We start from the raw sequence: 22,848 nt of genomic DNA, 5'->3' as shown, positions 1-22,848 counted from the left end.
AAGAGAAGAGTCGTTCTCTGTGTGTGTGTTCGTACCCTGAGCAGGTCAGTGTCTGTCTTTCTGTAGTAGTTCAGGCCGTTCACGACGGGGATGGACAGCTCGTTGTCTGACAGCACTATGACATCATTGTTTGGTGACAGGGGCTGCCTCTCTTTCTTTACGTCACTGGAGAGAAGAGAGAAAAACGAAAACGAAATAACTAAACTCGACTTTACTAGTAGGAAAAAATATGACATGGAAAGCAAAGATGATATGGAAAGTCAAACCCCCTTTCCTCACGCAAATTCATTTGTGCGTGATCATACAACACTCATTAATCATATTACAAATGATGGCCACAACGGCCAGTATGCAAACAGACAGAATCAGCATTCGTCCAGTAGAGGGCGGTAAATGATCAGTGATCTACGAGTGAGTGGATACTGTTGGGACACCAAAGTCGATCTGAGATTCATAGACCCATCATAGTGGAGTGGGAGCTCTGTTCACAGCCCGGTCTGAATAAGAGCCTTCCTCTTCATATCTTTTCACTGGTATGGTAGTGTCAGAAACTTGGGCCAAAAGTAGTGAGTTTATGACCAAGTTGTAGGCCCAGCCTGGGAGATTACATCTGGCCTCATTGCTTCCTCCGTGGCTGTAGCTAGCTGTTGTTTCCTCCAGCCTGAGGAGGACAAAGGGGAGCAGCGGTATGTAGTGTGGAGCCTGTGACAGAGAGGCCGACGGAGATGGAATGCTCGCCCCCCCCCGACACAGCAGGCGTCCCGCTCGTACCATGTGGGTGGGGTTGGTGACTCTTGGTAGGGACAGTAGTTGTGCCTGAGGCCCGGTATGTCAGAGACCCACCCCTCCCAGCTGCTGACACCAGAGTCGCAGAGCAGAGGCCTATGGGAGACATTGGAGGGGAAAGCGAGAGGGGAGAGGGGAACGTGGCTAGGACCCAGCCTATTGTATACACTCTCACTCACTCATTTACTGACCGTGTGTCTTGGGCTACGGTGCAGAAGGTAGGGCACTCAACAAGGGCACAGTCTCCCTGGCTGGTGCAAAACATCCCAGATCCCTACTGTGGTAACAGGGCTGACGCCTGGTTCAGTTTAGAGGGGAGGCAGAGGGAAATACAGTAGCTATGATTCACAGTCACACCATCCACAGCTGGTTATTCAGGGGCCATGTAAAGAAATGGCCCACGTTGGGCAAAGAGTAAACTGATGGATAGGGAGGCCCCCCAGACACACACACAGTGACCGAACCAGGAGAAACTCTTAGCCCTGGCAATGGGCAAAGTGAGGGTTATTATCTGTGGTGACAAGGCGATCTCCTCCACCCTGAAAGCTGATTAGACAAGCATAAACAAAAGCCAGGTACCTGGTTACATAAGATCCAGAACCTCACTGCTTCTGTTTCTACTAGCTACTGCTTCTCTGAAACACTCTGCAGTATTGACTTCCACTGAATTAGTAAACTCGTGGGAGTAAAGTATCAGGTAGAAAAAGTGCATTCCTTCAAACCACTACTCATGAAACTGGACAGAAACGTCATCAACAGTTCTCTCTAGCTAGTCTAATAAGGTCTATCTGGCCAAAATAGTGTTTTAAAAAATATATATTTATAATTCAATGAGAGTGTAATGCAATGCTTATTCTAGCCATCGCACCGTTTATGAAAACAGTTGGATCAAAATGCTAGATCTCCTCTACAGTGCAAACACTACAAGTTCAATAAAAAAAGTTGAAACTTTAGCAGTACAGGCTTAGGGTGATGCAAAGGTGACAAGGGAAAACTTCTGCAGTACATAAAAAGGTCCTTCCTTGGAGGCTAGCTTCCTTTCTCACTACTGCCCTCACCTCTAGTGTATATTAATCACTCTACCGAGTGAAGAGAACGCGTGACATCAGGCATTTCCCTGCCCTGGTCATGTGACACACCCACCCAACAACAGCCCCTCCTTCCCCCAACTGCTCCTTCCAATCTCCAATGTGGAAACCATGGCAACGGCCAGCTGGAACCAGTTTGTGACAGTTTGTGACCTTCATTTTGTGTGAAGTGAGGCAGAGTTCAGGTGCTGGATAAAATGGAGGCAGTCAGCCGGAGCCTCAAACTTTTCAAAATGGGGGCAGGCCACCCTGAACCGAGGGAGTACAGACATGCACTTCCTGTGTGAGAAGCCCACTCGCTAGCTAGTGCAGACAGTAGATCAAACACACAGTAGTTGTCAAGCAAATGTCCCTTTCCAGTCAAAACAAAGCAGTAAAATAATCTAATCACCTAAATAGACCCTGTACAGACTCAGACACAATCCATCATATTGTAAACATGCACCACAGGCCAGATGGGAAAAAGAACAATTTAGACCAACATTTGAAAATGAAATGTAAATCCAGAGTGTGATGGTAATACTATTAACAAAAAGAGACAGTGTCTGAGGGTACCACAGTTCAGTTAGGACTGGTTCAAATTTACAGCTAGATAGAGTGTAGGCTACCGCAGTGTGTGTGTGTAATCAGTTTGTTTCACCTCTTGGATGTGCTCATATCTACAGGCCTGTCCCCGGTCTGCACCTCCACTTTGATGGTAGCCTTAACCTCACCGGTCTTCAGGATGCTCATGCTGGCCACCTTGGCTGTCTGCTCAGTCTTCACCACATCTCCTCCTCCACTCACAGCCACTAGAGATATAGTTCCATCTGCTGCAGGTAGCAGGTCACAGTTCTCCAGCTTTACCTTCTTACTGTCCAGCTCCCATCCAGGGCTGCCAGGGGCAACCACATCCCTCTCCAGGGCCCGCTTCCGGCTGCGCGTCTGACGCACCGCCTCCTCCGACATCACTGCCTGGGATAAAGAGAGACGGGGGTTAGAGATATGGATAAACACACAGGTCAGTGTCTGTGGACAGCATAGTTTTAGTAATGACGCACCGCCTCAAAATGAGTTGAAAGTTCAACACTGGCTGATAATGAGTGTGGTCATGCAATATAAACAATGAAAACAGCACAAATCAAACCTAAATGCCCACCAGGGCACCATATCAGTGGAGTGTGGACTGTGGTAGCAGGCTGGGTATTAATTCCTCCAGCTGTACGGGGGGGGTTCTCTGTCTGACTGACCTGACTGAAACACAGTCTCTGAGTGCCTGTTCCCCAGATGCTGACCCAATTCCCCCCTCATTACCATAATAGAGGATGTAGAAGGGAGACCCACTCAGCTCAAACACCAGCTTCACCCATAACTATTACACCGCACAACACCATAGATAAAGCATCACTCAAACAGACATGCAAATATCTCAGACACACAAACGCAGGTTATGAATTGAAACAAGAATCAAAAGTGTGACCTTGAAAGTGTGTGCGTTCTGGACTAGAGTTGAGGTACAGGGAAACCTATTCTTATCTCCTTTCAAACGGTCTGACTTTTAAATATAATTGTCTCATCTCTCCCCTTATAGAGGTTCTAAACAATCATTGGGGCAGCCACTGTATACCTGTGTACACACTAGAGGTCGACCGATTTCAAGGGCCGATTTCGAGGGCCGATTTCAAGTTTTCATAACAATCGGAAATCGGTATTTTTGGGCACCGATTTTCCATTTTTTTTTTACACCTTTATTTAATCTTTATTTGACTAGGCAAGTCAGTTAAGAACACATTCTTATTTTCAATGACGGTGGGTTAACTGCCTCGTTAAGGGGCAGAACGACAGATTTTCTTAAACTTATCTTATAAAAAAACAATCAATCATAATCACTAGTTATCTACACATGGTTGATGATTTTACTAGATATTATCTAGCGTGTCCTATAATCTGACTGAGCATACAAGTATCTAAGTATCTGACTGAGCGGTGGTAGGCAGAAGCAGGCGCGTAAACATTCATTCAAACAGCACTTTCGTGCGTTTTGACAGCAGCTCTTCGTTGTGCGTCAAGCATTGCGCTGTTTATGACTTCAAGCCTATCAACTCCCGAGATGAGGCTGGTGTAACCGAAGTGAAGTGGCTGGCTAGTTAGCGCGCGCTACTGGCTCTGAGCCTTGGGGTGGCTGTTTCCCTTGCTCTGCATGGGTAACGCTGCTTCAATGTGGTGGCTGTTGTCGTTGTGTTGTTGGTTCGAGCCCAGGGAGGAGCGAGGAGAGGGACGGAAGCTATACTGTTACACTGGCAATACTAAAGTGCCTATAAGAACATCCAATAGTCAACGGTTAATTAAATACAAATGGTATAGAGGGAAATAGTCCTATAATTCCTATAATAACTACAACCTAAAACTTCTTACCTGGGAATATTGAAGACTCATGTTAAAAGGAACCACCAGCTTTCATATGTTCTCATGTTCTGAGCAAGGAACTTAAACGTTAGCTTTCTTACATAGTACATATTGCACTTTTACTATCTTCTCCAACACTTTGTTTTTGCATTATTTAAACCAAATTGAACATGTTTCATTATTTATTTGAGGCTAAATTGATTTTATTGATGTATTATATTAAGTTCAAATAAGTGTTCATTCAGTATTGTTGTAATTGTCATGATTACAAATACATTAAAAAAATAAAACAAATCGGCGGATTAATCGGTATCGGCTTTTTTGGTCCTCCAATAATCGATATCGGCGTTGAAAAATCATAATCAGTCGACCTCTAGTACACACTTCTCCCATCAGATAAAGAAAGCTGCTGACTCAAGGTCTTTTTCATCCACTGTGACATCAGAGCAGAGCTCCACATGACCCTTCCCAAGATTCCATGGGAGACATGAAGCACTTCCCTGAGAACTGGTTTAAACCGGTCTGTGGTTTTAATCCCTGGAGAAACCAACTGGCAGCGGGAGAGGCCACAGCCGCCTGCAACTGGGGAGGGAGGGAGACAGCGTCGCCTGGATTCCAAAACACAAATGTATGGCCAGAGAAAAAGGCCACTGAAACTTTTACACAGACAACTGAAGGACACAAAAAAATCTATATCACCGAATCGATCACCATCAATAGGAATCCACGTAGCCTATAAAGTCGAAATGGAAACTGTGAGATTGTAACTTTATTTTGGTGTAGATCCAACCATCTAAAACACTGATTGCCAATGATCATCGCACCGAAGCAATACGGACTCAATACGGAATAGCACCAATTTAGTTGGGGTCTCAACTTGATGTTGAAAGTTAGAATAGTATAATTACACAAGGTGCAATTTTGAAATGTTATTGTGCATCAGCAGTCTTTCTTTTTACATCAGTCATTGACAGTCACTCATTTAGCCCATGTCAGCTAAACATGTTTAAATCTAAACTTGTAATCATGGTCGAATTACCAACCCGGGGGCGGGGGGGGGGTCCCCATTGATTTGGTTAAACACTCTCACTCAGATATCATTAAAAACCATAATTTCTCTCCACCCTATTCCAACATGTGTAGACTTGCAGGAAATGAGTTATACAATTATATTTTTAAATTATATCCACCCCATGGCAAAATGTGTAGAATTGTAGCCAACTTGCTTTAAAAATGCAAAATGTTCTCTACGGCCCATGGCAAAATGAGTAGAATTGTAGCCAACTTGCTTTAAAAATGCAAAATGTTCTCTACGGCCCATGGCAAAATGAGTAGAATTGCAGGAAATTAAATATAACAATAAAGAAATGACACTCCGCTGTCAAGAGGGGCGCCGCTAAAATGTTTTGCACAGAAGTTAACAAACTTGAATAATGTGACATAGCATGTAGAAATGTTGAAACTGTTTGCAAAACAATGCCCATACAGGCTAGAACACTTTACAATGCAAGAAGATACCGGTAACTTCCAGCTTTGTAGCTCAACTTTCCTTGCTATGCTAGCTGACAGTGAAAGCTAACATCCATTGACTACCCTAGTACTTTGTTTGTGATAATATGCAAACCATAACACGAAATATACTGATTTTAAAGATGAGTGCCACCAAAAACTTTATTCATTCACTTATTCGGTCTCTCTCACATCTCTCCAAAATAGTATCTATTGCCTATGCTCTGTTAATGTCATTACTGGTTAAAGAGACAGCAAATATTTTTATAAAAGCAGCTACTTCTATGCAAATGTTTTTGATCACTAAAAGAAAATAAGTCCCAAATGGAAGGGAAAAAGATTGTTTGTCATCAGCCAAAACAAGCTCAATAACTTAATGCATGCAGACTCCTATTGAATATGGATTCAAATAAAATCTTATTGGTCACATACACATATTTAGCAGACATTATTGCAGGTGTAGCAAAATGCTTGTGTTGCTAGCTCCAACAGTGCAGTACTGTGGATAGGCCTAGGCTACAGTACATCTTGATTTACCCAGTTTATCTGATTTCCCACACAAATAAATTATTGCCATTATGTTGTTAGATTTAGTTTTTAACCAATCAAATTGATTGCATAATTGATTCATTCATGCATACATGGCAGTCTCTGAAAAATGTTACCATAACAAAATTATAATGTAATGATATTGAACTCAAAAAGATGCCCAATGACTGAACAGAGCAGTGGCTGAGTTTCTCTGTCTGGATCAAGTGCCATTCTGTGACTTTAGCTAATAGGCCTTTTTTTGCAGTGATATTGTTTCGGTACCGTTTTTGTATCAAGTATCATGATGGTATCGATTATTGTGATACTAAACCTGGTATCGAAGTCAAAATTCTGGTATCGTGACAACACTACTTAGGGCCCCCAAAAGACTGGCTCTGACTGCATGTGTAGCAGTGTTTCCATTAGCCAGTAATAACCAGCTTTTGCCAACAACAAAAAATTTAAAATTAAAGCTGATAAATAAAATTGGCACCGGCCAATTGTCTGGAAGAAAAAAATATCCCATTGCAAAATTAGGCTTTTTTTGCCTATTCATTGATGAAAATAGTCAATGTAAATACATTTGACCGGTCATGCTTATTGGTGTATGGGTTAATTTGCAGAATTTAGTGGAATTCAATTGGTGCGTGTGTATTTTCGTTAGTCGTTATTATTCTTATTTATCACCCGTGCACAGCATACAGATACAGACCCTAGCTTAAGCGAAAAATCTGTCAGACAACGTGAAAGCTGCTGCTACAGCGTCTGTTGCTGCTGGAGTGAAACGTGCTTTTAAATCAAATCGTACTTGTCACATTCGGCGAAAACAACAGGTGTACCATTAAATGGTTACTTACGAGCCCTTTCCCAACAACAGAGTTAAAACGCAGGAAAAAATACATATCAAATTTGCACAAAAAAAAAAATCAATAGTAACACAAAATAATGAGGCTATTTACAAGGACTACCGGTACTGAGTCAATGTGCAAGGGTACGAGGTAGTTGAGGTAATATGTTTTATAAGCCCAATCATTGCCCAACAATTATAAATATAATCTAATATTAAAAAAACAGTTTTGATAGTAGCTCTTTTTTAAGGATTGCCATCTTTATTTCTCAACTGGCAACTGAGGTGCACTTCCCATTCCAGTGCATATAACGGTAGGCAGGCTTCAGCGCGTCACACACCACTTTGCAATGAGCTGGAGGCAGTACGCATTTTGAAAACATATTTAAATTGTTTGAAACCTGATCGTTTTACTACATATCTTGAGGTATCTTTACCTCGCTTCAAAGTAGCCTAGCCAAAATACGACCAACCGTGAAAGCAATTTTATAAAGACTACCATATGCCATTGAAACCAGCAGCCTATTTCCCTCAATTTCTATAATTGTCCAGTAGCCAAAAGGCACAATCCTTATCATTTTAGCAACCCATGCTAGGTTGTTGAATCTTTAGATGTCCACGGATATTTTCATCTCTGTGTCAAAAAACCTCTCCCATGTGCGGTGCGAGTCTGACAAGTGTTTTTCCACTAACAGCATTATGGAACGAACATTGCTGCGCTTATAATGTGGAGAAATAATAGTTAATCAACATTAAGCTAAAACGTTCTGATCTGTTGCATCAGCCTCGTTTCAAAAAATATATAAAAAAAAAAAAATTGATGTAGCGTAGGCCTGCCTACCGGTTGTATGAATTTGGGATCTATCATTCCACAACTGTCCCAGAGTCTGTTTGGAATAGGCCGTTCCTTTCTCGCACAGAACGACAAGCTCACCAATAGAATTGGTACACTTTTCTTCTATAGGGATAGTAGATTGACAGAGTAGTGGTTTTGCTGTTCATTACTTGTCTTGTTGGCTGAGGAAAAGTAAAATGTGGACATTTATCCCTACATCTTTAAACGTAAAACGGAATTCGGTAAGGACGCACCTCGTTGCATGTTCTAAATGTGATTTCTGTCATTCTGAACACCGTGGATGGACGCCCTACACACACCCAATGCATATGGGTCCGGTAAATTTCTCAAATGTCCAGTAAATTAAAATGCTGCCGGTCAAATGTCCTGTGCCACATTTTTCTAATGGAAAAGCTGATGTGTAGGTTTGGATGTGGGTACGCAGACCTGTGAGCCACTGCAGCCCCTCATGTTGCCCATCCCTGCTGTAGAATAAAACATTCACCAGTGCTCTGAACCTTGTTTACTCTTTCACATCTGGAGACCAGAATGTTGACCATGTTCAATTAGAGTGATAAACTGTGCCCTATGAATGTGCTGGCACATTACATGCTTGAAAATATCACTGGTATGGCTCACATCAAAACAGATCACACTCTGGTGTACCTTGAAGAGTGTACAAGGCCGGCCTAAACACTCAGCCACTCAGGCGACTTTCTGCAACAGGGCTATTATCATGTCATCTTGACACTAGCACAAAAAAAAACACATTCACCAGTCAAGTGCTCCATGTCAAGGTTAAGGATAGACATGTCTCAAGTCATTTGCTTTGATGACTGTTAGCTAAATCTATGAATACTTTATTCAGAAGGTCCACACATTCAGCTAGGGCTTGTCAAGTGTGTGCAGTTCACTTTGTCACAAGTGAGTTTGTTGTCAAAAACCACTTGATTGCCAGTTTATTGGAACTGTAAATGAGTTGAGTGGATCAGTCTGAAATCCTCCAACGCTGGTTGGGACTGTGGTTCAATTCCCACTTGACTTGTTTGAGGCACACATGAGAACAAAATAAGATACAAATATTTTAGAGGTCAGACAGGTGCTTGGACTTTTGAGTAATTGATATACATACATGCACGCCAGGATACCAATCCCAGCCACTCCTAGCACTGATGCTTAGGCTAAAGTAAACAGCCTCCAATGGTCCTCTGACAGAATAGGAACTCAAACTCCAAAATTCTCTAACATGACAAGAACAACTTGGCCAGGCTGATGAAAATGTCCAACTCAGCATTTTTCTCCCACTCAGTGACTATATTGCCACTGAGATTTACTGGTCCTGAACATCCCTTCACTGTCATCCTCCACATCTGCTCAGAGCTCACAAAAATGTGGCTATTTTCAAGGTGGGAGGGGCAAAAAGTCCCTCAAAGCAACATCCACTGCCTATTGCAGATCACATTTCAATCAAAACATTAATGCAAAATGTAGGTGGGGCTGGGAGCATTGCACCCGGTTTATAAAATGGCGGGTGAAACACTTGAGCTAAGAGTAGAGGGACTGAGCTCTGCAACATAACAAGGACAGATGTGCCCTGTTTGTGCTCATTGATGGGTACAAAGGGCATCCATCTGAAGGGGGTGGAGCATTCATAAACCACAGAGCACACAGCTCTTCACGATCTGGATGCTTAAGAAATCCCGCTACGACCTCCCACAAGCAATCAAACAGACAAATCGTCAATACAGAACTAAGATAAAAATCCTGTTATGCCGGCTCTGACGGATGTGGCAGGGCTTGCAAACTCTCACGGATTACAAAGGTAAACCCAGCCGTGAGCTGCCCAGCAATGTGAGCATACCAGACAAGCTAAATGCCTTTATGCTAGTGTCGAGGGAAACAACAACCATGCATGAGCGCACCAGCTGTTCTGTACGACTGTGTACTCTCACGCTCCGTAGCCGATGTAAGACCTTTAAACAGGTTATCATTCGCAAGCCGGCGGGGCCAGACGGAATACCAGGATGCGCTAACAAGTTTACAAGTGTCTTCACTGACATTTCCAACCTATCCCTGACACAGTCTGTAATACAAACTTGTTTCAAGCAGCCCATAGTCCCCGTGCCCAAGAAAACATAGGTAACCTGTCTAGATGTCTATTGCCAAAAGCACTCACATCTATAGCCATGAAATGCATTGAATGACTAGTCATGGCTCACATCAAAACCATCATCTCAGACACCCTGAGCTCACTCCAATTCGCATAAAGGCCCAACAGATCCACAGATGACGGAATCTCGATTGCATTCCACAAAGCCCTTTCCCACCTGGAAAAATTTACACATCTAAGAATGTGGTTCACTGACTACAGCAAAGCATTCAACACCATAGTCCCTGCTAAGCTCGTCACCAGGCTCAGGACCCTGGGACTGAACACCTCCCTCTGCAACTGGATCCTGGATTTCCTGACTGGTCACCCCCAGGGGCATGGGTAGGCAACAACAAATCTGCCACGCTAAGCATCAAAAAGGGGTACACTCAAGGGTTGTAAACTTAGTCCCCTCCTGTTCTCCCCGTTCACCCACGATTTGATGGCTGCGCAAGACTCCAACACCATCAAGTTTGTTAACGACACGACGGTGGTAGGCCTGATCAACAACGACGATGAGGCAGTCTATCGGGATGTCAGGAAGTGAAGAGTCTTGGTGGTTCCAAACTTCTTCCATTTAAGAATGGAGGCCACTGTTTGTTGGGGACCTTCAATTCTGATCTGTGCCTTCACACAATTCTGTCTTGGAGCTCTACGGGCAATTCCTTTGACCTCATGGCTTGATTTTTGCTCTGACATGCACTGTCTACTGTGGGACCTTATATAGACAGGTGTGTGCCTTTCCAAACCATGTCCAATCAATTTAATTTACCACAGGTGGACTCCAAATCAAGTTGTAGAAACATCAAGGATGATCAATGGAAATTGGATGCACCGGAGCTCACAGCAAAGGATCTGAATACTTATGTAAATGTGATTTAATTTATGTTTTTATAAATTTGCAAACATTTTGAAAAATCTGATTTACTTTGTCATTATGGGTTAGTGTGTGGGGATTAGAGGGGGGGGGGGGGGGGGGGGGGGGGGGGGGAAACATACTTTACGAATGCACTGTATATGTACTGTATATCCTCGTAACCCTGCACAACAACTCAGTACTGGTACTCCCTGTATATAGCCATGCAATTTTTACTCATTATTGTTATTCACTGTGTTTATTCCTCATGTCACTATTTCTATTTTATCTTCAACTCTGCATTGTTGGAAAAGGACCCTTAAGTAAGCATTTCACTGTTCGTCTACACCGGTTGTTTACGAAGTATGTGACAAATAAAATTTGAGCTCACAGTGACCCTGGATGGGACTGGTGGTCACTGAATGCGCTCCCTGAATGCAACCAGGGACATCAGGGCCTAAAATGTCCGCAGGACCTGAGGGGCACGATACAGTGTAGTATGAAGCAAGGTAAGACTTGCCTCATTATTTGAAGTGAAGCAAAACGTTCAGGTTTCAAACAATTATACTGCCTCAAGCTCACATTGCAAGCACGTATGAACTGCTCTTGGTGTCGGTCTACATGATAATCATAGGAGCCAGAATGGCCGCCTCAATGTCCTCCCTGCTGATGACATCCAGTGGAGTCATCTCTAAGGGAGCTATTCTTGTTTGTAGCTCAGGCGTGCATCACGGTCTGTCTCCATGGCGCGTGGCTAGAGCCGTCTCATAGGAGATGGATGGCATCATGAAGATGCAACATCCACTGTGCTGTAGGCCCTGCTTCTAAGCAACAAAGGGAGGAGACCAAATAGAACATCAGCGTGTGTGCGTTCAAGATGGAGACGCACAATATGTGTCCGTCCTCAACTGTTACTTCACACTCAGCCTACCTACCACCCCATTGAAGCTCACTTGCTTTTCACCAAGCAATGTCTATCTGTGAGAAAATCAGGAGATTTTGCATTAGACAACCCTTGGGATGAGGAAAATAAATCAGATAGCAGAGAAAAAGCAGTAGAGTACAGCTAAAACACATGTACTAAAAGGAAAGTAAAAGAGTCTATACATTCACTGCCATTCAAAGCGACATGAGAGTGAGTGACTGGGAAATAACTTTGCATCAGTCTTTCAGCCTGTCATGTGCACTGATATGGGGCTGAGAGAGCGTTTTGGAAGCAGGTGATTGCAGGAGTGGAATGATGAAAAAGAGCTTAGAGCCCATACAAGGACAGATTGATAATTACATTTATTTGTGCTTTTGACTATAGCACTCAGGTGTCAATCAACAGAGTGTTACTGTGTAAGCATTGCTTTCAGTCAGTGACCTCTATTCAAGAACATTAAAAGCATTTCATCATGAAAATATGAGTTCAGGATTTCTTTCAAAACTTGGCCAGGACAACAGACTAAAAAACATGTTTACTTTGAAATTGAGGGGAGATCATTATCTTGCTATAGGCAGAGGACCAACTATGGATCTATACAGAACAAAAATATAAATGCAACATGTAAAGTGTTGGTCCCATGAGCTGAAATAAAACACAGAAATTTCATACACACAAAAAGCATATTTCTCTCATTTTGTGCACACATTTATTTACATCGCTGTTAGTGAGCATTTCTCCTTTGCCAAGATAATCCATCCACCGGACAGGTGTGGCATATCAAGAAGCTGATTAAACAGCATGATTATTACACAGATGAACCTTGTGCTGGGGACAATGAAAGTCCACTAAAATGTGCAGTAATTGGCATGTTAACTCCAGGAATGTCCACCAGAGCTCTTACCAGATAATTGAATGTTAATTTCTCTACCATAAGGCACCTCCAATGTGATAGAGAATTTGGCAGTACGTTCAACCGGCCTCACAACTGCAGACCATTCGTAACCACGCCAGCCCGGGACCTCCACATCCGGCTTCTTCACTTGCGGGATAGTCTGAGACCAGCCACCCAGACAGCTGATGAAACTGAGGAGTATTTCTGTCTGTAATAAAGCCCTTTTGTGGGGAGAACTCATTCTGATTGGCTGGGCCTGGCTCCCAAGTGAGTGGGCCTATGCCCTCCCAGGCCCACCCATGGTTGCTCCCCTGCCCAGTCATGTGAAATCCATAGATTTAAATAAATAAATTTGCCCCTAATTGACTGATTTCCTTATATGAACTGTAACTTAGTAAAATTGTTGCATTTATATTTTTGTTCAGTACAGAATCAATGAGTGGCATTAGGCAATATCTGGCAACTCCAGTGTCAGTCAGGAACATAGTGGAATTTGGGAGACAATTTAATCAACACCTGTAAGGGTAATGTTAAATAAAGGAACTGACAGATCTGACTAAATTATGAATTTCAGGCAAGCTAAACACCATCACATCTCAATCCTCCATTCAAGTTTGTACACCACATTTGGGAGTGGGGTGAGAACCAATGTCACTGTGTTGATACTCAGCACTTAACACGTTATAAAGTGCTACCTGTTTGCGAAGGTGATGGTAACTTAAGAGACAGAAAATGAATGCCTTAACTAGTCTTGATAAAAACAGTCTAATCTACACATTCTAAATGCAAACAATCAGCTCAGGTCTCATAATGACAATGGTTAAGGGCACTCATTTATTGCACCATTGCATATATACCCATGCATTTGCATAGTGATACGAGCAAACGTACATAACGTTAGCGCTCTCAGCATCAAATTAACTGCACTATCAGTACAATGCCCATCCCTACAAGATTCATTACCATCCATTGATAATGGAGTTGCATGCAAAATTTCCAAAGAGATAGCGAGTGGAGAGAGATTACTGGTTTGTGTTCCCTAGAGATTATGGCGAGGACTCTAAGGTCTCTGTTAGAAAACAAGGCCTGGGGCAGATCTAGCCAGGGAGAGCGAGAGAAAGACAGCCAGAGGAGCAGTCTGATCACGTGTCCATTCAGATTAATATTAAAACACACCAACATTGGTGTTGCTTTTTATTGCATCGTCCAATTTCCACCCTGATCGCTAGCAGAATGAAGCTGCACACACACCAGCCATTTTTCGCTTTCATGCTTTGATTGCAGACCTGTACTGTTGATGACTTCTTACCAATTTACCATTAGAATTTAAGTGAATTATTCCATGTTCAGCGATTCCTGCTAGAAACAACGGCCATAGTACACGAGGCAAGATAGAGCATAGAGAACATATTACCTGGTTTGACTCTCCAATGAGTTCATTCTAATTTCATGGGCAATCCTTTAGAGAGACAGTATTACGATTGATCCATTTCCTCAGGTAGCTAGCATCTACTATCTGATATGTTGGATGTAATGATCTTCCCTAGGGACTGGACATTGCAATTAAAGCACACGGATGCTTTTGAATACAGGCTCTATTGGATCCAGTGAGGGGGGAACAACAGTATAATATTGCCCAATAAAATGGGCTGCACACAAAGCCATTAATCTCCTTCTCATGCAATTAGTTTATCTTCCCTGTGATACTTTGACTCAACATATATATCGTTCTAGATTTGATTAACGCACAATTAATTTCTGTTTGATTATTCATTTGAGGTCACATTTAGGTTGGGAAGGACATGTCCAAATTACTGAATGAATTTTGAAAGAAACTGGAGGGAAAGTCAACCCACTGAACCCAGTGCTGTTTTTGGAATATCTGATAGTGCAAAAAAAAACATTGCTTAATCTGGCTTCACCAAACTGAGTACATGGGTACTAAACACAGAGAGAGAGGGAGGGAGCAAGCTGACTGGGTGGTGGGGGAGGGGTGACTGGCCTGGCCATAGATCGACTGTACACTGACAAACACTCTTGCTCTTCTCTTCCTCACTTTCCCTCGTTCTCTCGCTCTCTCTCCTATTGGTTGTGGCAGAGAAGGTTCCCCTACTGGTTCGGTACTGAACACCAAGGGTTAAGTACTGCCATTTTAACACCACTGACAGATCAGGCCATTAGGGTGTTACCTAACAAAATGGAAGCCTTTAACCATGCATCTGCCAGTTAGGCTCCACCTGGATTCCACTTAGCAACATGACAACGAACGGCATGGGCAAAGCCCAGGAAGTGCAGCCAGACCACTACACGTGACCACAAAGGAATGTGCACATGCACACACTGACACACACACGGAACAGACGATCACTCACAAACACCAAGAACACTGCCCCCCCCCTTCTCATACACAGTCTCGGAGAAGGACAGAACTAGTTGACAGTGTTTACAATCACGATTCAGGCCGATCGAGGTGCGGCATGCACTACATTGGGACATTAAGAGCAGATGAACTCATATCATTAATAGAATGAAAAACCAGAAGCTGTACCTCTGATTCCATTAACCATCTGATCTTCATGATGAACCAGCCAGTGGATAAACTCACCAGCTAGACTAGACTTGTTTTGCCTTGAAGTCATGATTTTTAATGCCATTATCTCCATTGAAGTTCAGCTTACCCTGCTTATGGTCAACTACAGGACCCTGATTCTCCATAACTTCAAGTGGAGGGTTACAATAGGTTATAGGTCAGTGCTGACTCCGAGCAAACAATGACTAGGCCTAGCTTAACTCAGAAGAACTTGGCTGTCTAAACAGGGCTCTAAAGTGTGAGAAAAATTTGCTGTGACCACAAGTTTTATTTTGAGAGCACTTTGTGACTAGGAACAAAATCTTCCAGATAATAATTGTTTCGTGCTGTACCGTTGTGGCCCTAGAGAAAAAAATTGAGTGCACATTCAATAGGGTCATGGTTGCACCACCTTCAAGCCCAACCAAGTCAAAATATCTGATCCATATTACAGCCGCAACATTTTAATCTTCCTATAACGGATTGTGGGCCGTTCTAACACTACTCGCACATCGTTAACCATTAGTTTACACTTTGTTCAGTCATATTACCTAGCTAACCACCTAGTAACGGAAAAAGAAAGTGATAACTTCTTCAGCAGATCAATGACCATAGCAATGCGTGAATGACAGATCTCTTGCATGTTGACATCACAGGACGTTTTTAAAGAAATGTGTTTGTGCAGGTACAGCCAACTACGGCAAAAATAATTTTGCGATCTTGCCAAAACGACCAGATCAAATGTTCAATGTAATGCATCCCAATAGGGAAATAGTGCTTTTACACAATGTAGAAACCTACTTTTGTAATTTCAATGACCGGTATTGGTATCAACATTTTAGCTGTTATAATAATGTCTTTACAATGTTACATACAGTATTAGTTTCTAGGGCACAACATGTGCTTCAAAAGTAGCTCAAAGGTTGCGTTATTAAAACCTCTTTGGGCAAGGGGGCAGTATTTTCACGTCCGGATGAAAAGCGTGCCCAAAGTAAACTGCCTGCTACTCAGGCCCAGAAGCTAGGATATGCATATTATTAGTATATTTGGAACAAAACACTCTGAAGTTTCTAAAACTGTTTGAATAATGTCTGGGAGTATAACAGAAGTGATTTGGCAGGCGAAACCCCGAGCACAGTCCATCCAGGGAAAACATTTTTGGAGCTCAATCTGTTTTCCATTAGATTTCTATGGCAATCCCTTTTTAATAGAAATATGCTTCCACTAGATGTCAACAGTCTTTAGAAATTGGTTGATGTTTTTCCTTTGAGAAAGTAGCCCTGTTAGAAGAAGTAGCCCTGTTATTGCCATGTGTCACTCCAGGTGCACTCTGTTTTGGTGCGAGCAACCTGGAACGTGCTTCCCTTTGTTTTCGTCCGGTATTGAGCACAGTAGTTCCCGTCTTAAATTCGATTGATTATTTACATTTTAGGATACATCAATTTGGATTAGGAACGTTGTTTGAAATGTTTGGACCAAGTTTACAGTTAACTTATTAGATACTTTGTCGGCATGTTGGGCGAGTTGGAACCGGTGTTTTTCTGAATCAAACGCGCCAAGTAAATTGACATTTTGGGGATGTAAAGAAGCAATTTATCAAAGACCATTTGTGATGTTTATGGGACATTTTGGGATCCATAAGAAGTTAATAGAAGTTCAGAAATATGCATTTTAAAAATGCAGATATTAAACTATAAAATTAAAATAAATCCCCTGCATTTTATATTGAAAGTCAGAGTTTTTTGCTTGAGTGATCAAGGGACCTGTAACTATAGTTTTCCTTCACAGAAAATACATCAGTGCAACAATTTCAGCAGAAAATAAATTAATTTCATCAGATGACAACAAAAGTGCAACACTTTTGGCTAGCAGAAATTACAATAAGAAGCATTTTAGATCTGCGTAGCAAGATATTTATTTTGAGTTTTTTTTTTCCTGCATGAAAAACACAGAATTCTGCGTTAACGGCCCCTGGTAGATAGAATTCATATAGGCCCAATATACACTGATTTTTGTACAAAACATTAGGAACACCGTCCTAATATTGAGTTGCACCCCCTCCCCTTTTGCATCAGAACAGCATCAATTCATCTGGGAATGGACTCTACATGTTGACTGATTCCCACAGTTGTGTCAAGTTGGCTGGATGTCTTTTTGGTGGTGGACCCCTCTTAATACACACAGGAAACTGTTGAGCGTGAAAAACCCAGCTCTATTGCAGTTCTTGACACATACCGGTGCACCTGGCGCCTACTACCATACCCTGTTCAAAGGCACTTGAATCTTGTGTCTTGCCCATTCACCCACTGAATAGCACACACACGTCTGAATTGTTTCTTTAACCTGTCTCCTCCCCTTCATCTACACTGATCAATAAGGGATCATAGCTTTCACCTGGTCAGTCTGTCATGAAAAGAGCAGGTGTTCCTAATGTTTTGTACACTCAGTGTAGGCATCTCAATCAATTACATTTTTTAAGTTGGGAGTACCAGTGCTATGACATTTTTTAATTTAGAGCCCTGCGTCTAACACATACTTGAGCCAATATGCTGGTAACAAAACCTGAACTTGAATCTTTGGAGCAGGCTATCTGTATATGATGAAAAACATCATCATCACGCTATTTGTTTTGAACTGGAAGTGCTTTACTGCTGACATGCACACTTTTTGGGACCACATCAACGGTGGACGTATGAACAACATACTGACATATCCCTTTAAATCTATTCTGTTACAGGTGTTTGTGAATCTTGATGCAAATTAAAGTATCTATCAACATCAGGGATTACTTATCCTTACATCAAATACAGAACTCTAAGCCCTGAGACATGCAACCACGAGTTGCCCTTCTGGAACGCTACAAAAGTTCCAAGTATTTGCTAACATTGATCTCGAACCAAGCCTTGAAGGAATCCACAACAAGGAAAATGTATAGCCACAACCGATTGCAATTGTACCAAACAAGGTGGCTTGGGATAAATCTCCTATTGAATTTAACCTTCAAACTACACGTTCCTGGTGACAAGGGATATGTGATCTGCACAGACTATCCTATGAGTGATAATCTCGCATTTCAGCTAAATTACTTCAAAACACACATCACAAATCCCCTAAGCACTGGACAGACAGAGGGTATCCCAATGAACAAAATATTACACACTCCTATTGTGTCACATCCACAGCAACCAAAACAAAACAGTAACCAACCTACAGCCACTACTGCCTACCTGGAAGCTATTGAAGCTGTGACAGTGACACACATTCTATAGGTGGGCTAGATGAAGCTCAGTCAGCACCTACACTAGTGTGACATCAGTTCAGTACACAGCTAGCTGGCCTGGTTGCGACACAGGCAGGCAGCAGGGCACCCGGATGCTTAGTCCCCCTCTTGGATGAGTGCCTTGATGCTGTATTCGTGTGGCTGCCGCACTGAGTGTTCCAGAGTTGCCATGTCAGCACTGGCCAGTTAAAACAGACAGTGGGAGCTATTGTTAGGAGAAGAACTAGAAAAATGTAGCAATGCCATAGCCCTTGCTTCTTCATCCACGACTCTTGCTAAACCTGGAGTAATTGAGAATGTTCTGAGGCATTCCAGAGGAGGAGTGTGATCACATTTTGTAACAGTTTCCATGAGTTTATATTTTTATGATGATGTCGCAAACATCTGTCCGCTAGTCAACTCAATGCATTAATCATGTGAAAATAGAGGACACAATGATAACAGTTGGTGCAGACAGGATAAGTCATATGGTTCTCATTAAAAAGTCACGACTCAAATATATAAGACACCAGTAGACACAAGCACATCATTCTTGAATAGCCCATATGGCCTACCTACCTGGTTAACAGGTGGTGATTTCCCTATGGAATACCAGAGCCAACCCCAAATGTCTGATGAGCTTCACAGCTTCATGTTGAAAGAGTGGAGCCTCTCATTTGTGAATCTACACAATGAAGAACCATGCTTGAATTGAGCTGCCTGTTGACCCCTTGGGCAATGAGTTGCCTTGTTGAAGATGATGGCCTGCTCTAAGTACACACCTCAGTCGTCAATGGCTCAAGAGTATGTTTAAAAATAAAACAATCTTCCTCTGGCATCCAGGATCTGAAATAATAGGTCAACTGAAAGCAATTTATTGGTAGAATTCTGTCCTGTTGCCTTCACCTGTCAAACCAGTCCAGAGGAGTCAAGGAGAGAAAGATGCTATTGTGACGGACTCGAAGTGGGGTGCTCTCTTCTTCCTAAAACTAAGGCTCATTGGTCAGCGTTCACATTTATATTGACCATCCACGCACCTGATCACTGAAGTTCTAATCTTTTCTGGATTACTAGGTTTAGGCTGAATCCAGCACAAACACAGCGTTCCTCAAGTGGTAGAGCTGTTCTGTTTCTGACATGAGGAAAAGGTAGACTTGGTACTCACAGTTGAGTCAATATGAAGTCCAACAGGGTAAACATGAAGAGTACAGACATGAGATTCCTCCCCCACCTCTCAGAATAGCCTAGGGCCTGAGGGTTGGTGAGATCTGGTGACCAACACAGCTAATGTCCTATAGTAGGCCTATTCTCTCAATACAAAGAAAATAAACATATGGATAGACAAGGCATAGCCTAGAAATGTGCACAATACCACCACAGGACAGATCTCTAGTCGTAACATGCACATCACATTTGCTAATGAAGTCTCTTCTAAAGATAATATGAGCATGTGCATCTATAGGTTGGTTCTACCTCATACTACACACCCTGACTTGAATCCCGGTACTGGCCCTGCTGCTAGTAGGCTATAGCCTAGTAGTAGTAGTACATGAATCGGAAGCCCCCGTAAGGCCCCAGAAACCCATCCTCCATGACTACCTCCCTACAGTGTCAGGAAGCTGGTCTCAGGGAAACCAAAGCTTGTGACTGGTTGACTCAGACCATGCGTGGCTGGCCCTCTTGCATTTCCTGTTAACCACTCGATGACGCTGTACACTTCCCTGGCCAGTGATCACAGCAGAGAGAGGACACCAGCCCTCTATCTCCCATCTGTTTATCTGACCGGCAGCCAATCCATAGTTGTCTCCCATTCCCTTATAACCTCAACGCTCAAGATGACCATGCTACGACCTGTTCAACAATCAATCGGTTCCATTTCCCACTGCTGTCCGTGAAGGTGCCCTGCTGCTTTGCTATTATAATAATATATCAGCCAGACATATGGATGGATGGAAACGATATTCATCCCTCCATATAGTGCAGTATGCTTCTAAATTAGCCCTAAATTGAGGAGCATTACAAGTGACCGACGCAGAGCTGAAAATTGGATTATTATTTCAGAGGCGCCCCTTTATCAGTGAATCTCCAGTCATTAATCAGCTGAGGAGGGTCTGACATCTCTCTGGGAAATCACAGGTACAGCTTGCTCTCTGCGGGGCTGAAATGGATGCTAGATAATCACCAAACAAATAAAAAAAAAATCTCTCATGCATTCTGTAAGCTTTCTCAACAATGGATGAACATACTAGGCCTATAGTAATAACCACTACATACTAGAGGTCGACCGATTAATCAGAATGGCCGATTAATTAGGGCCGATTTCAAGTTTTCATAATCGGAAATCAGTATTTTTGTGCGCCAATTTTGCCGATTTTTATTTTATTTATTTTTACACCTTTATTTAATCTTTATTTAACTATGCAAGTCAGTTAAGAACACATTCTTATTTTCAATGATGGCCTAGGAACGAGGCAGAACAACAGATTTTTACCTTGTCAGCTCGGGGGATCCATTCTGGCAACCTTACAGTTAACTAGTCCAACGCTCTAACCACCTGCCTCACGAGGAGCCTGCCTGTTACGCGAATGCAGTAAGCCAAGGTAAGTTGCTAGCTAACATTAAACTTATCTTGTAAAAAACAATCAATCAACGACTGTTGTTTCTCCAATGTGTACTGAACCATAAACATCAATGCCTTTCTTAAAATCAATACACAAGTATATATTTTTTAATCTGCATATTTAGCTAAAAGAAATCCAGGTTAGCAGGCAATATTAACCAGGTGAAATTGTGTCACTTCTCTTGCGTTCATTGCACGCAGAGTCAGGGTATATGCAACAGTTTGGGCCGCCTGGCTCTTTGCGAACTAATTTGCCAGAATTGTACGTAATTATGACATAACATTGAAGGTTGTGCAATGTAACAGGAATATTTAGACTCATGGATGCCACCCGCTAGATAAAATACGGAACGGAATAAACGGTTTGTTTTCGAGGTGATAGTTTCCGGATTTGACCTAAGGCTCGTATTTCTGTGTGTTTATTATAGTTAAGTCTATGATTAGCTATTTGATAGAGCAGTCTGACTGAGGGGTGGTAGGCAGCAGCAGGCTCGTAATAGTCAAAGGTATATGGTTTAAAGAGAAATAGTCGATGCGTTATAATTCCTGTAATAACTTGCGGCTGAACTTGAAAGGGGTTCCTTCGTTATTTTACCGTTCATGTCTTCCATAGAGGATGTCTTGATCTACTTCAAATAAGGTCTGTGTTTGGTGCAGGCTTAAACCGCCTCGGCGTTTTGATACCCGTGTAAATCTCACTAGGATAAGGTAACGTTTGTCAAAATATTTTCATTCAAAAATGATCTTCGCTTATAATTAGCCAATATTGATCAGTTACCTTATCCTATGGATATCTACACAGTTATAACATTGGCAAGGTGGTGTAAGTCTACACAAAACACAGACCTTATTTTAAGTGAATCTAAAAATATCCTATGGAATAAATGAATGAAGGAACCGCTTTTCAGATTTTGCTAGAAGGTGTCATGGGAATTATGACTCACACTCACACTCACACCCATCCAAAAGCCCATATGTATTATTGCAATTGTCATTATTACAAAAATGTGTATATATAGAATTTCAAAAAATCAGCCGATTAATCGGTATCGGCTTTTTTTTGTCCTCCAATAATCGGTATCGGTGTTGAAAAATCATAATCGGTCGACCTCTACTACATACTAACCTCTCATACGAGGTAAACGAGGTAAAATGACTTAACGAGGTCGAGTGTCCATAGCGCATCAATCTTATGAGAAACGGTAAGCCCATCTGGTGACAATACAATGAGATAAAGTCCCTTTTTAATGTCACTACAAAACAATTTACAGTCACACTGCAACAGGAACTGTTACTTTGTGGTCACTTGAATTACGACAGACACACTGGCTTGTAATGAAAGTAATCACCCGTATGAGGCATCTGTTGAGCATGAAAAACCCAGCAGCCTTGCAGTTTTTGGGGTAAACTGGTGCGCCTGGCACTTACTACCATACCCCGTTCAAAGGCACTAAAATATTTTCTCTTCCCCATTCACCCTCTGAATGGCACACATACACAATCCATGTTATAGCTACCTCAAAGCTTCAAAATCATTGACAATCCCTCCATCAGTGCTCAGACTGTCCGCAATAGACAGAGAGGCTGGACTGAG

General features: G+C 42.3%; 1 protein-coding gene across 9 annotated transcripts in view; it reads right to left on the bottom strand.

The window, feature by feature from the left end:
• Positions 1–22,848, bottom strand: part of LOC110507450 (transcriptional repressor p66-alpha) — a 43,070-nt gene that overhangs the window by 16,352 nt on the left and 3,870 nt on the right. For 6 of the 9 annotated variants that reach the window (XM_036968478.1, XM_036968372.1, XM_036968383.1 and 3 more), the window contains exons 2-3: positions 2,515–2,824; positions 36–165 (exon numbers count right to left, since the gene is read on the bottom strand). In XM_036968478.1, the coding sequence (XP_036824373.1) occupies positions 36–165; positions 2,515–2,822 (438 nt within the window). In that variant the 5' untranslated portion in view covers positions 2,823–2,824. Of the gene's footprint in view, positions 1–35; positions 166–2,514; positions 2,829–22,848 lie in introns of all 9 variants that reach the window. The other 3 variants (XM_036968551.1, XM_036968593.1, XM_036968626.1) reach the window with 1 other exon arrangement.

Source organism: Oncorhynchus mykiss, chromosome 1, assembly GCF_013265735.2.
Source record: "Oncorhynchus mykiss isolate Arlee chromosome 1, USDA_OmykA_1.1, whole genome shotgun sequence".
In the NCBI taxonomy this organism is placed as follows: Eukaryota; Metazoa; Chordata; class Actinopteri; order Salmoniformes; family Salmonidae; genus Oncorhynchus; species Oncorhynchus mykiss.
The sequence above is the reverse complement of the archived record's forward strand: the minus strand, read 5'-3'. Positions and strand labels throughout refer to the sequence as shown.